We start from the raw sequence: 15,853 nt of genomic DNA, 5'->3' as shown, positions 1-15,853 counted from the left end.
AGTTTGGCAAATAAAAAAGGAAAATCAAGAGTGTAGAAATAATTCCGTAGAGGCGCCCTTGACTTGGCCGCCACTGCTTGTAATTCCTTCTCATGAACCTAAAATTTGGTTTTATTGGCAACTCATATAACTGTTAGGTAAAACATGTTGGAAAATGAGACACTTACTACCCAGTGGAAAGGTCAGCCCATGAGCCTACTCTTTGTGTTGATCTGAATGAGCTGTATATTAGAGTACAGCATTGACAATGACACCACTTTAAACCCTAAGGATAACCCAGCGTACAACATGCACGACTGATTCTATAGAGTTAATCTGTAGCTAATTGCATGCTGTTGGAAGAGCTACAGGGAGAAGAGCTTCTGTTGTCTGGTATTTTGGTTCTGCTCCAAGTTGAGGGCTTTCTTGGCGACAGTGATGTTTGAGTTAAAGCCAAGCATGAACTGATACCCCCCTGAGACAACTGCCGACCCTGCTGATTCTAATATTAGAAATGGGGCTGGAAAAAAAAATGGGAGCACGTTTGTACAAAGCAGGAAGGAGAAATATATCCAGAAAATGAAGAGGAGAGATAAGAAAAACGATGAGGAGAAAATAAAGAAGAAACTACTATGCATTTGAATGGGTATTAAAAAGCTATTGAAATAAAGATTAAGATAAAAAAGATCAGGAAGGAGGATAAAGAAAGAACAAGAGAAGAAAGAAGAGGGAAACATTAAAATTTGTGAAAAAAAAGTACTGGAGACAAGAAATCTTTTCCCTTTTAAAGAGTAAATAAGATGGGCATAGACAGACCCTTTGACAAACTGGCACTGGTCCAACAGGGGCTTTTTTTCTCCCCAATTTCTATTCATCTCTTTCATATCTTTGTATAGGTTCCATTGTGACCCAATATTTATTGATGTAACCCGGGAGTACTCAAATCTGGCGTCTCTTTGAAACCTGACATTATGCCATTTTGTGAAGGTTTAGTAATGGACTCAGTCCAATTTTTGTACCACTGCAAAGGCATTTTACTCAGTGTTCACAAGAAACTGTCTGTCAATTCTTTGCATCTCAGAATTTAAAACCTGTGAAGGGATCAGTAGGTTGGAAATGTGGAAATTCTTTGGACAAACCCAAGGGCATAGAGAATTGTAGAACTGAGCTTGAAAAACTGTGGGCTGAACGTAACTAAGAATCTGACTAAAGTAAAAATACAACAGACAAGAAATGCACAGCAGGTTTGTCAGTGCCAAAACGAGAAAAATATAGATTAATGCTACAGGAGTAGACCTTTCATCAGAACAGCTAGGATTTAATAATCAGACTTTAAGCATTTTTAACTATCTGACAAACTGCACTTATACCAACAACATCACCTTGCATTTATATAGCACCTTTAACATTGAAATAAGTTTCAGGACACTGCACAACGCATAATCAGACAGAAATGCACCCGAGCCAAGGAAGGCAATAGGAGTGACTAACCACTTGGTGAAAGAGATTGAATTTTAAAGGATGGGTGGTAAAAAGGGGAGAGGTTTCGAGGAAAGTTGTGAAGATGGCCTCCAGTGATGGAATAATGGTGTGGGGCACCTATTCCATTTTGTACAGTGCAAACATTTCAAAACAAAATGAGGGATGGAGGAACAGAGATTCACATTGGTACCTCAGAGTTGTCCTTTCACCCTGATGCTGAAATGGTTTCTGAAAGCGATATGTTCTGTATGATGTCACTCCCTCCTTTTCTCGCGCTGAGATTCGAGTCTATTAATTTAAAACCATGTCAGAATATAAGCAGCATTGTGAGGATATATGAATATTGACTGCAGGGGCTGGATCAAATAGTCTGACTTGTTCAATATGAAGCTTGACAACTCAGGTGAGGTTTCATAGGGCAGCAGGTTTCTGTGAAGCTGTCATGGATTGGGAACTTCAAGGAGAAAAAACACATTAAAAAATCTGGAGGGGGATTCAGTTTCATGGCTTTCAGCTCACACCAGTAAGGCAGCAAGGGAAAATCTTTGCTACATAAACAGCACCTTCAAAGCCTATTCAACAATACAAACTGGTACTTTAGACGAGTAAATACCACAAAGTAAACTGGGGTTAAATTGAACTCAATGTGCCGGGTGGGTTTGGATCAAGTGGCTTTTCTATACCTAATTTAAATCTGTATCGCCTTTAGTGAAGATTTAAATCAGCTACAGTTTCTGAAGGGCAGTTGACCAGAGCCCCACTGTTTGCCTTCAGGCCCACAGTGTCTTAAAACCTCACAATACATTGATTGTGAGGCAAATGCAATAAAAGATCCCCAAGTTCAGAACTGTTGAGGATTAAGCACTATTTGGTTGGACAGGAGGTTTAATGCCTTCGCCTTCACCGAGACTGAACTCCAGGTAATAGTGAAAATGGAGTAACATGGACAAAAGCAGCTGCATTAAATATCTTGCTGCATAAAAGAATCTCAGTGCCATTCTGTTGGTATCCCTTATTCACAGCTATAAATAAGAGTGCATTCAAACCCCAAATCTTCACCTTCAGGCAAATTTATTGTAACAATTTGACAGCTTTCCTCCCTAAAGTCTATCCCCCTTCAAGTACTTGCATGTTCAAAGTTGCAAAATCTCAATGTCATTTGTATATTTGTTCATAACATGTTGTGTCATGGTGTTGTCGATCAGAATAGTTGAGCTCAAAGAATCCTTTCTTTCACTCAAGTTTTTTCTCTCTCTTTGTTCCACAGAAATGATGGAATTAAACAACGTTGTCACTTTTGGTGGCATTGCAAACAGCTCTGGTTACCAGGTGTTCTTGCTGGATGAGGAGAAAGGCAGACTCTTTGTTGGGGCCAAAGACCACATATTCTCTTTTAATCTGATCAACATAAACAAGGATGTTTTGAAGGTATGTGCCTGTGTATTATAGATGAATATCACTGACATACATGTCTCCAAACCCTTCCCTAGTGACTGTTTGCAGCAAGCAATGTGAAATTCTTTCTGACAATGTGAAGACATGAACACTGGGTTCTTCATCAAAAGAAAATGAGACGGTTGCAAAAACAACATCTCAGACACTAGTTGCAATTTGGTATTTTTCTTGTCAATTTTCTCTCCCCCACTTTGCCCCTGAAGATGTAATGCAGGATGTGCTTCCACTTAGGACGGGCATCACCTCTCCCAAAAAGCCATGACCTATGCATGAACCCTGAAAGTCAGTTTGGGCAAGCTATTTTATAGCATCATAGCTGATGTTATCTGGCATTGAGGGATCGTATTGGTCAAGAGATGCAGGCTATGGGGGCAGAGGGTACTGGATATAGAGACATGGGATACTCTACATGGTGGCACCAACTAGAGTGGTGAAAATTAAAGAGGCAATCTATTTTTCAAACAAATATTAAAGGTTAAAGGGCAAATCAACAACCGACATGTGGGAGGCTTTCAAACGTCAGTTGATAAGAATTCAGGACCGGCATGTTCCTGCTAGGATGAAGGATAAGTATGGCAAGTTTCAGGAACTTTGGATAACGAAGGATATTGTGAGATTAGTCAAAAAGAAAAGGGAAGCATTCGTAAGGGCTAGAAGGCTGGGAACAGATGAAGCCCGTGGAGAATATAAAGAAAGTAGGAAGAAACTTAAGCAAGGAGACAGGAGGGCTAAAAGGGGTCATGAAAAGTCACTGGCAACTAGGATTAAGGAAAATCCCAAGGCTTTTTATACATATGTAAAAATCAAGAGGGTAGCCAGGGAAAGGGTAGGCCCACTCAGGGACAGAGGTGGGAATCTGTGTGTGGAGCCAGAAGAAATGGGAGAGATACTAAATGAATACTTCTCATCAGTATTCACCAAAGAGGAGGACTTAGCGGTCGATTTGTCTAGGGAAGAGTGTGTAGATAGCCTGGATCATGTTGAGATCAAAAAAGAGGAGGTGTTAGGCGTCTTGAAGAATATTAAGGTGGATAAGTCCCCAGGGCCAGATGGGATCTACCCCAGAGTACTGAGGGAAACAAGGGAGGAGATTGCTGGGGCCTTGACAGAAATTTTTGTATCCTCACTGGCTATGGGTGAGGTCCCAGAGGACTGGAGAATGGCCAATGTTGTTCCATTGTTTAAGAAGGGTAGCAGGGATAATCCAGGAAATTACAGGCCGGTGAGCCTTACGTCAGTGGTAGGGAAGTTATTGGAGAAGATTCTTCGTGACAGGATTTACTACCATTTGGAAGCAAATGGGCGTATTAGTGAGAGGCAGCATGGTTTTGTGAAGGGGAGGTCGTGTCTCACTAACTTGATTGAGTTTTTCGAGGAAGTGACAAAGATGATCGACGATGGAAGGACAGTGGATGTTATATACATGGATTTCAGTAAGGCTTTTGACAAGGTCCCTCATGGCAGACTGGTACAGAAGGTAAAGTTGCACAGGATCAGAGGTGAGATGGCAAGATGGATACAGAATTGGCTTGGTCATAGAAGACAGAGGGTAGCAGTGGAAGGGTGCTTTTCTGAATGGAGATCTGTGACTAGTGGAGTTCCGCAGGGATCTGTGCTGGGACCTTTGCTGTTTGTAGTGTACGTAAATGGTTTGGAGGAAAATGTAACTGGGCTAATTAGTAAGTTTTCAGATTATACTAAGGTTGGAGGAGTTGCAGATGGTGAAGAGGATTGTCAAAGGATACAATGGGATATAGATCGGTTGGAGACTTGGGCGGAGAAATGGCAGATGGAGTTTAATCCAGACAAATGTGAGGTAATGCATTTTGGAAGGTCTAATACAAGTAGGAATTATACAGTAAATGGCAGAACCCTTAAGTGCATTGACGGGCAGAGGGATCTGGGTATATAGGTCCACAGGTCACTGAAAGTGGCAACGCAGGTGGATAAGGTAGTCAGGAAGGCATATGGCATGCTTGCCTTCATTGGCAGGGATATTGAGTATAAAAGCTGGGAAGTCATGCTGCAGCTGTAGACCTTGGTTAGCCCACACTTGGAATATTGCGTGCAATTCTGGTCGCCACATTACCAGAAGGATATGGAGGCATTGAAGGGGGTGCAGAGGAGGTTTACCAGGATGCTGTCTGGCCTGGAGGTTATTAGCTATGAGGAGAGGTTGGAGAAACTCGGATTGTTCTCACTAGAGCGACGGAGATTGAGGGGTGACTTGATAGAAGTTTACAAAATTATGAGTGGCATGGACAGAGTAGATAGTCAGAAGCTTTTTCCCAGGGTGTAAGAGTCAATTACTAGGGGACATAGATTTAAGGTGAGAGGAGGAAACTATAGAGGAGATGTGCAGGGCAAGTTTTTTACGCAGAGGGTAGTGAGTGTCTGGAATTCACTGCCAGAGGAGCTGGTGGAAGCAGGTACGATAGTGGTGTTTAAGAGGCAGCTTGACAAATACATGAATAGGATGGGAATAGAGGGATATGGACCCCGGAAGTGCAAAATGTTTTAGTTGACGGGCAATATGATCGGCGCAGGCTTGGAGGGCCGAAGGGCCTGTTCCTGTGCTGTACTTTTCTTTGTTCTTTGTTTAAGGTCTAATACGAAAGACGTCATTGAATCATAAAAATTAGCAACGGATGCCATTCAACTCATCACGCCTATTTCAATCTCAGCTATTTACGCTTATTACATTTCTCTGCAGCTCTTGTATTGCCTTTTTTGATCTACTGATTGGATCAAGTACTGCGACTTGCACTAACATCCATCCTCTGTCTTTGTTCTTCTACATAGAATCCTGCCTCCATGTCCCTCTGTTACCAATTTGTCAAACGGCGGAAATAATCTTTCCCTATTTACCGCCTTGAAATTCTCATCTTAAAACCTCAGTTTGTTCCATTTATTCATTCACGGGATGTGGGCATCGCTGGCTAGGTCAGTACTTATTGCCCACCCCTAATTGCCCTTGAGAAGGTGGTGGTGAGCTGCCTTCTTGAACTGCTGCAGTCCATGTGGTGTAGGTACACCCACAGTACTGTTAGGAAGGGGGTTCCAGGATTTTGACCCAGTGACAATGAAGGAACGGTGATAAATTTCCAAGTCAGGATGGTGAGTGGCTTGGAGGGGAACTTCCAGGTGGTGGTGTTCCCATCTATCTGCTGCCCTTGTCCTTCTAGATGGTAGTGGTCATGGGTTTGGAAGCTGCTGTTGAAGGAGCCTTGGTGAATTCCTGCAGTGCATCTTGTAGATGGGGTACACACTGCTACTACTGTGCATCGGTGGTGGAGGGAGTGAATGCTTGTGGATTTGTTGCCACTCAAACAGATTGCTTTGTCCTGGATGGCGTTGAGCTTCTTGAGTTGATTACCATCTCTGAATCCCCCACTATCAACATCCTGAGGCTTACCATCAGCCAGAAACTGAACTGGACTAGCCATATAAATAAATACTGTAGCTACCAGAGCTGGGAATTCTGCAGCCTCCTGATTCCCCAACACCTGTCCACCATCTACAAGGCATAAGTCAGGAGTGTGATGGAATTCTTCCCAGTTGCCTGGACGAGTGCAGCTCCCACAACACTCAAGAGGCTTGACACCATCCAGGACAAAGCAGCCCGTTTGATTGGCACCAAATCCACAAACATTCATTTCCTCCACCAGCTGTGCACAGTAGCAGCAGTGTGTAACATCTACAAGATGCACTGCAGGGATTCACCTATGCTCCTTGAACAGCTCCTTCCAAGCGGGTGACCTCTATCACCTAAAAGGACAAGGGCATCAAATTGATGGGAACACCACCACCTGGAAGTTCCCCTCCAAGTCACTCACCATCCTGACTTGGAAATATATCACAGTTCTTCACTGTCGCTGTCAAAATCATAGTACTCCCTTCCTAACAGCACTGTGGGTGTACCTACACCACATGGACTGCAGCTGTTCAAGGAGGCAGCTCACCACCACCTTCTTAAGGACAAGTAGGGATGGGCAATAAATGCTGGCCCAGCCGGCGAAGCCCACATCCCGTGAATCAATAAGAAAAAAGGGGCAGTTACTCTCAGCTCAGATCTTGAATTCAGCTCTTCTGTCCATGCCTGGACCAAGGCTGTAATGAGGTCAGGAGCATGTGACTCTGGCAGAACACAAGCTGGGCATCAGTGAGCAGGTTATTGCTAAGTAAGTGTCACTTGATAGCACCATTGATGACCCCTTCTATCACTTTGCTAATGATCGAGAGTAGGCTGATGAGGCAGTAATTGGCTGGGTTGGATTTGTCCTGCTTTTTGTAGATAGAATATACCTGGAAAAGTTTCCACATTGCCGGGTAGATGCTTGTATTGTAGCTATATCAGAACAGCTTGGCTAAGGGTGTGGCTAGTTATGGAGCACAATTCTACAGTTCTATTACCGGAATGTTGGAAGAAGCATTGGAAGCAGTTCAAAGAAGTTTTACTAGGTTAATACCAGGAATGAGTGGGTTGTCTTATGAGGAAAGATTGGACAGGCTAGGCTTGTATCCAGTTTAGAAGAGTAAGAGGCGACTTAATTGAAACATATAAGACCCTGAGGGGTCTTGACAGGGTGGATGTGGAAAGGATGTTTCCTCTTGTCGAAGAACCTAGAACTAAAGGTCACAGTATAAAAATAATAAATAAATAAATAATTAAGACAGAGATGAGGAAATTTTCTTTCTCTGAGGGCCGTGAGTCTTTGGAACTCTCTTGCTCAAAAGGCAATGGAAGCAGAGTGTTTGACTATCTTTAAGGCAGAGCTAGATAGATTCTTGATAAGCAAGGGGGTGAAAGGTTATCGGGGTAGACAGGAATGTGGAGTTGAGGTTACAATCAGATCAGCCATGATCTTATTGAACGGCGGGCCGACTGGCCTTCTCCTGCTCCTAATTTGTATACTCGTATGTTAATGTTGTCAGGGCCCATACCCTTAGCAATATCCAATGCCTTCAGCCATTTCCTGAGATTGATATTTCGTGGAATGAATTCAATTAGCTGAACACTAGCATCTGCCAATGGCATGGGATGTCTGACCCATCTTCCGCGCCTCTGCCCTCACACCTTCCTCTCCCTCCCAGAACCATGACAGGGTCCCCCTTGTCCTCACTTTTCACCCCACCAGCCTCCGCATTCAAAGGATCATCCTCTGCCATTTCCGCCAACTCCAGCATGATGCCACCACCAAACACATCTTCCCTTCACCCCCCCACCCCCTGTCAGCATTCCATAGGGACCCTTCTCTCTGGTACACCCTGGTCCACTCCTCCATCACCCCCAACACCTCAACCCCATCCCACAGCACCTTCCCATGCAATCGCAGAAGGTGCAACACCTGCCCCTTTACTTCCCCCCTCCTCACTCTCCAAGGGCCCAAACATTCCTTTCAAGCGAAGCAGCATTTCACTTGCACTTCCCTCAATTTGGCCAATTGCATTCACTGCTCCCAATGTGGTCTCCTCTTTATTGGAGAGACCAAATGCAGACTGGGTGACCAATTTGCAGAACACCTTCAGTCTGTCCCCAAGCATGACCCAGAACTCCTTGTCGCTTGCCATTTCAACACTCCACCCTGCTCTCATGCCCACATGTCCATCCTTGGCCTGCTGCAATGTTCCAGTGAAGCCCAACGCAAACTGGAGGAACAGCACCTCATCTTCCGACTATGTACTTTACAGCCTTCCGGGCTGAATATTGAGTTCGACAACTTCAGATCATGAACTCCCCCTCCCCCCATCCCCACCCCTTTTTGATCTCCTTTTTTCAAATATTTATTTTTAAATTTTTATATATATATACTTTTCCCACCTATTTCTATTATTATTTTTTTTACATTTATTTCCATTCATTGTTTTATCTCCACCTTTTAGCTTATTTCGATCCCTTCCCCCCACCCCACCCCCACTAGGGCCATCTGTCACTTGCTCATCCTGCTTTCTACTCTTAATGTCACCATTAGCACCTCTTTAAGCCAGTATCACTACCATCAACACCCCTTACACCTTTTGTTTATGACATCTTTGTCAATCTCTCCTTTGCCTCCTCCTATCGCTGACCTTCTATCCAGCTTCACCTGTCCCACCCCCTTTAAACAGTATATATTTCACCACATTTTTACTTCTCTTTAGTTCTGAAGAAGTCATATGGACTCGAAACATTAACTCTGTCTTTCTCTCCACAGATGCTGTTAGACCTGCTGAGTTTTTCCAGCAATTTTTGTTTTTGTTTACAAAAATAATGTTGTTCAATTAATCATTGGCATTTTTCTATGTTTTAAAGAATTTCAGGGCTAATTTTGCAAGTAATATCATCCTTAATTCAATTCTGAAATATTAATCATTAGTAATCATATATATTTTGTATGTTAATGTTGTTTATTCCATTGTCTTGGAAATACCTTCCCTTGCTTATTGATGAGTTATTTCTGATGGGCTAGATTTATGGAGCACAGCACATAATTCACCCTTATATCATATGTTGCAGATACTAGTGTGTGTATCTACACAGAGTTAACATGTTGCACTATAATCAGTTTTAGTACTATTATGCATACCATTCACTGACTACAAAATTGATTTAACACTCTTTAAAAAGTTATGAAAATGTGTTGAAATCCCACTACTCATTAATAGCGTTCAAACGCTTAATATATCTGAATAAAATTGCTTTATCACTATTTTAATAGAGGGATTCATCTGTTTAAAGTCAAATAAAAATAAACGGATTAAACTTAAAATGAATCATTTCCAAGCTGTAAAATGTGCTTAAACACTTGACGAATTGCATAATGACCACTTCAAATATCTGCCTAACATAATTGTGACTGACTCTTGTGGATTATTAGGTGTGGCACAATCCCATTAAATGGAAGACATTTCATCAATTCCTGCTGTGCAAACTCATTTTCCTAAGCTTCTATCCTTAATAAACTCCCCTTCCTTACCTATATGTTGTCCCTCAGCAATATTATCTGCCAACACACGGTCAATTTTCACATGTATGATGATGGCGTGTGGTTCTTTTGCTTCTCCCAATCCCCATTCAGCTGGCTTCTATCAGACTGCCTGTCTGGCATTGAGTCATGGATGAGTCACAACCCCCTCTGATTTGACTTTGGGAAAATTAAAGCCGTTCTTCCCTGCTCCTGCTATAAATCATGCTTCCTTTTCACTGATTCCACTCCTTGCTAACTTTCTCAGATTCTGTTTCAAGTTTAAGGACTGCAGTGCTACTCAGTGTCTGTCTCAGTGAGAGGTCTTTATTGAACTGAATTTAAGATGTCTGTTTCAAGTGAGCTGCCTCATGGTAGAGGCCACATGACTATGGCAAGCTAGATAGGACATGTAGAACTGATTGCATTTTGAACCCAAACGCCCCCTTTTTCACACCAAACAAAAGATACACACATTTCCCTTTTCCTAACGAACAGGAGACACATTTGCACGCGCGATCATTTGTAACTGTGTCGCCCAAGGTGTCCACTATACACCCAAAGTTCTCGTGCATTAACAACTAATTGTTCTACCAGTCAGGCTCTGCACCTGATTGCACACATAGGGCTGAATTTTAAGTTGATGGGCGGGCGCGTATGGGCTCACTTCCAATCGGTGCCCCCGATTGAAGGCGGCGCCATTTTACGTGGGCCAGCCAATAAAGGCCCGCCCAGCATGACGTCCGCACGGAAGTGCTATGCGCTCCCTGTGCGGGTGGGGGGGGAATCCCAAAATCGAGAGCGCGCTCTTTCACACATGTGCACGAAAGAGTGCACTCACCTCCCGGAGGCTAAGTGCTGCCTCAGGGAGATCGGCTGTAAATGTAAAAAAGACAAAAATAGAAAAATAAAATTTCCCTAACATGTCCCCTCATGTGACAATGTCATAAGAGTTGGGACATGTCCATAATTTTTACACAATCTTCATTAAAAATTTTTAAAGCCTACATAAAACCTCATCCCACCCGTGGATGAGGTTCCAGGTATTTTCTACTTCTTGCCGGGGCTCCTGACCTGCAACCTTAAGGTTGGACGGGCAGGTCCACTAATTACTTAATTGACTCTGTCAGTGGCCTCAATTGGCCATTGACAGGTCGGCGGGCCCGCAGCTGATTTTGCTGTGCCCCCGCCTTCCTGAAAATTTAAATGGGGCGGGATGACATCGGGAGTTCCACCTGACATCACCGCGCGTCATTTTACGTGTCGGCGAGTGGGCCCCGCCCCCTGCTCGCCGACTTGTAAAATTCTGCCCATAGTCTGTAAACTGTGCAGGCCTCTTAATGGTACATGTGCGTGTTTAAGTTGACTGTTCGTCTGGATGATGTTCCCTCTCTGGGGAGTGTCGTTCCCATGGCACTTGTTGCTGTGCTAACTGTTGCTATTCCATTGAGGCTGTTGGGGACACATGGACCTCTGGGATTGATGATAATTCTGTACTTAGTGCAGCTGGTAAGATCCCTTCTTCCTGCTCGGCCAATTGCTATGAAGGAACAGCTTCACTAGTTGTGTGAATACGCCTGCAGTTGTGCCGGTACATTTGGTCGTTCACTTCCACTGCATACGATTGAGGTGACAATTTATCTACGTATGAGGGGCATGGACAGGGTGGATAGGGAGCAGCTGTTCCCCTTAGTTGAAGGGTCAGTCATGAGGGGACATAAGTTTAAAGTGAGGGGCAGGAGGTTTAGGGGGGATGTGAGGAAAAGCTTTTTTACCCAGAGGGTGACAGTCTGGAATGCGCTGCCTGGGAGGGTGGTGGAGGCGGGTTGCCTCACATCCTTTAAAAAGTACCTGGATGAGCACTTGACACGTCATAACATTCAAGGCTATTGGCCAAGTGCTGGTAAATGGGATTAGGTGGGTAGGTCAGGTGTTTCTCACGTGTCAGTGCAGACTCGATTAGCCGAAGGGCATCTTCTGCACTGTGTGATTCTGTGATTCTGTGATGTCCCAAGTTTCCACATGGGCCAACTCCTGTTGAGAGCGTTGAGGGTTTGTACCCTGACTGGCTCCTAATGACTTTCCATGGCTACATCTTGATTCTTCAAGGACTCTTTCAAGGTTGCAGCTTCCTTGGGTGCCTTTCCTGCCGCTGTTTTGTCTGGCTGTACATCTGGTTGAGTTTTTTCAACTCCCACTTTAAGTTGTTAACTATGGGATTATGGGTCATTCTTTCCTCCTGGTACTTTAGCGCTGTCTTTGAAATATGTTTTTTCTAATCTCACACAGCTTGGTTCATTGAAGGCTTCAGTTTATTGTGAGTTTGCAAAGGTATAGCTGGAATCTTGCCCTTCAACTCTTCCAGTTCAGCTCTGATGTGTACATTTTCCTGTAGAACTGCTTCATTTACCTTTGGCTCATGCATTTCATTGCACTGACATGGTCAGCAACCATCTTTTGATTTACTTAAATATTGCCTCCCTTGCTCTGGAGTCTGTTGTTTCCCTCTCTCTGGGGTTTTCTGTCACCTTCTCTCTGGGGTATTTTGCTGCCCTCTCTCTGTTGACATGTTCTGATTTACCAGCCCAAGTTTTAGATTTGCTTCAGCTGAGATGAGTGGCCGTGGCGTCCCATCTATGATCTGGAACTTTAGATCTTCCTTCTTGCCATGACATTGGGCTCTCACTCGAATTTGTTATCTTGTTATGAGTATCGTGCCATCATACAGGCTCAACCTCACTTTCGAGGGCTTCATTTTTGGATCGCCATGTTGAGCCACTTTGCACAGGTCTCTAAAGACCATGATGTTGCACAATGCACCAGTGTTTATCTGACACTTCTTGTTCACTTGATACTCTCACTTTGCGGTCATCTTGGTAACAGTCACAAACCGTTTGTCACCTGTAGACTTGACTGAACTAACCTCTTGTATCATGTATAGTTCTTCACCAGACCTGTCTGCTGATATCTCTCCTTTGCCCATCTGTATTGGCTTGTTTTGCTTCTTCCTGGCCAAGCACTTGTGGGCAAAATGATTTGCATTCTTGTAGTTAAAACACTGCTTTCCCCACACTGGGCAATCCTTCTTTCCATTTGTATGATGTCCTCCACAGTATTTGCATCCTGCCCTGTGTCTGCGATTGCTCTGCTCTTTCGGCCTCGAATGTTTCTCAGCGTAATGTATCTCCTGGTCTGCTCTTCCATACATGTGCTCTTGCTGACATTTCACAACTTCCATGTTTCGACACACATCTATCGCTTTCTTTAGCATCAGTTTCTCATCTTTCAGTAGACTTGTTCACACCTAGGACCAATCTATCCTTAATCAGATCATCTTTCAGCTGTCTGGATTCACATGATTCTGCTAGCTGTATTACTGCTTTCACATACTGATCTAGGGTTTCTGTCTCTCCTTGAGCTCTAGTATTGAATACAAAGCGTTCATGCATTACACTCAACTGGGGTTCAAAATGCTCGCTCAAATTCTCTGCCATCTGTTTTCTTTGTTCGTTGGTTAGATTTAGAGTGGTATACACTCTGTAGCAGTCCCTCCCCAGAAGTGTTAGAAGTGTGGCTCCTCTTGTTGGTTCCAGCTTGTGAATTATGTCTGTTGCAATCTTATAGTTATGCCATTGCAAGTGGAAAAGCTGCCAATATTTCCACCTATCTCCTTTCATTTCTACTAGAGATGGGATTGTAAAGTTTGCTGTAGCCATGTTACTCACTCAATATTTTACTTACAGCCTTCAGTATGTTTTTGCTTTCATTGTGTCCTTTTCAACAGCTTTTTGCAAATTTGAACATATCTGTGTGCCTTGGTTCTTAGTGTCTTCTCCACATCATTTTAAATCTCTATTTTAGCTTCACTCCTGACGCCATGTTTCAAGCTTAAGGACTGCAATGCTTCTCAGTGTCTGTCCCAGTGAGAAGTCTTTATTGAACTGAATTTAAGATGTCTGCTTCCAGTGAGCTGCCTCATGGTAGAGGTCGCATGACTACAACAAGCCAGTTAGGACATACAGAGTTAATGTTTCAAGTCTGTATGACTCTTCTTCAAAACTAAAGAGAAGTAAAAATGTGGTGAAATGTATACTGTTTAAGTGGGGGTGGGACAGGTGAAGCTGGATAGAAGGCCAGTGATAGGTGGAGGCAAAGGAGAGATTGCAAAAGATGTAGCACCCCTTTAAGCCAGTATCACCACCATCAACACCCCTTCCACCTTTTGTTTATGACATCTTTTGCAATCTTTCCTTTTCCTCCTCCTATCACTGGCCTTCTATCCAGCTTCACCTGTCCCATCCCCTTTAAACAGTATATATTTCACCACATTTTTACTTCTCTTTAGTTCTGAAGGAGAGTCATACGGACTCAGAGCATTAACTCTGACTTTCTCTCCACAGATGCTGTCAGAGCTGCTGAGTTTTTTCCAGCACTTCTTGTTTTTGTTTCAGATTTCCAGCATCCGCAGTATCTTGCCTTTGGTTAGGACATATAGAACTGATTGCATTTCAAACCCAAATAGACTCTGCCAGACTGTATGAAACCTTGAGATTCTGATCAGCTCTGAGCCGCTTTTCAACCCCAATTCTTTCTCATCACAGTTTACTCCCACCTTTTTTCATTTGTTCAAGGGGTGTTGGTATCACTGGCAAATGCATTTATTTCCCAAACCTAATCGCCCTTGCATAACATGACCTACCCATTCTATCCCTTATCCATGCTTTATCATTTAAAGGCTTGATTTCCCCAATCTCTTGCTTTCTGGCCTCCCATTCTCTGATGTCCACAAGCTCCATTTTATTTAAAGCACAGCTGCCCATTTTTGATTCCATACTAACCACATCCTTCATCACTTCCTCATTGACGGAGCTGAAACTCTGGCCTCCAACGAATTAACTCCTCACCTTTATCCTCACTCACCCTTTCTCTGCAGTCTCCTCCAGCCTTTTTCCCTCATCTGGCTGTTCTCTGATGTTGTCTTTATGTCTGTTTCTCCTATTTCCTTTCACATGCCGTTGGTGGCAGAGTCTTCACCTTCCTTGGCTCCACAGGAATGTTATCCCTAAACACCTCCTTTTAAAAGCCTTCACAAAATGCACATTTTCAATCAGTCTTTCATTCCTAATCTCTGCCTCCCTACCCCTGTAGGTGTCTGTTTCCCCTTTTTGTTTTGTTTTTTCATTTGCAAAGCACCTCAGACATTCTTTATGTGAGAGACAAGTTTTTTCTGTTCAGATGGTATTTGCAGGAGGATTTATTGACAGCACAGCTCCCCACATTGATGCAATGAAGCAACGGCCATGAGTTTTACACGGGGACAGGGTTGTTTGTAATGTGAACTTCAATAGCTAAATGTTTCCCGATAATTTCAATTTATGCTGTGCAGTAGCAGTGTACAATTACTGAGAAACATTCATCTTTAATGCCTTTGCCTGCTTTTGATTGGATGTTTTCACCATTTATTTCAAAAATCTGTGCCAATACAACACAGAGCTGTGTTTTAGAAATACAGGTTAAGAAAAACTATCTTGGGTGAGCGGGGAGGGCAGGGGTGAGGGAGAGAGGTCAGATGTATTGGATTAGTTAGCGGTCTGTCAACCCGGGGACCTTGGATCAAGTTGAGCCAGGACTGTTGGGATGAATGTCACGTCTGTCTGAGCTTCCATTCAATTCTTATTCAGCAAAGGCGTCTGGCACAAAACTCCTTTGCTGAAGTTAGGTCTTAGGCATGTTGCCAGAATGCGTAGAAGGTGCATTAATCAATGTTTGGTTGCGCTTTGCCTGACTCGGGTACGCTTGATGCTGACACTGTGTGAAAAAACAGGAAGAATTCTATTCCCTGGCATCAGAATCTTTGATAAGAACAAAACAAAATAAAAGCAGTCACATGTTGTTAGGCTGTAAATTAAATGCCCTATAATTTTCACTGCATTGCACAATAGGGACCTGTAGGATACTTGGGAGGGGGGGAGGCAAATTTCTTCCTCAATCTT

The 15,853-nt window shown here is 43.4% G+C and overlaps 1 protein-coding gene across 4 annotated transcripts in view; it reads left to right on the top strand.

Annotated features, from left to right (window-relative positions):
* The window catches only part of LOC144687164 (semaphorin-3A-like), a 432,238-nt gene that overhangs the window by 257,890 nt on the left and 158,495 nt on the right, over positions 1-15,853 (top strand). For all 4 annotated transcript variants that reach the window (XM_078552904.1, XM_078552906.1, XM_078552905.1 and 1 more), the window contains exon 3: positions 2,729-2,889. In XM_078552904.1, the coding sequence (XP_078409030.1) occupies positions 2,729-2,889 (161 nt within the window). The remainder of the gene's footprint in view (positions 1-2,728; positions 2,890-15,853) is intronic.

This window comes from Cetorhinus maximus, chromosome 12 (assembly GCF_964194155.1).
Source record: "Cetorhinus maximus chromosome 12, sCetMax3.hap1.1, whole genome shotgun sequence".
Classification (NCBI taxonomy): Eukaryota; Metazoa; Chordata; class Chondrichthyes; order Lamniformes; family Cetorhinidae; genus Cetorhinus; species Cetorhinus maximus.
Note: the sequence above shows the minus strand (reverse complement) of the source record. Positions and strands in the feature narration are given on the sequence as shown.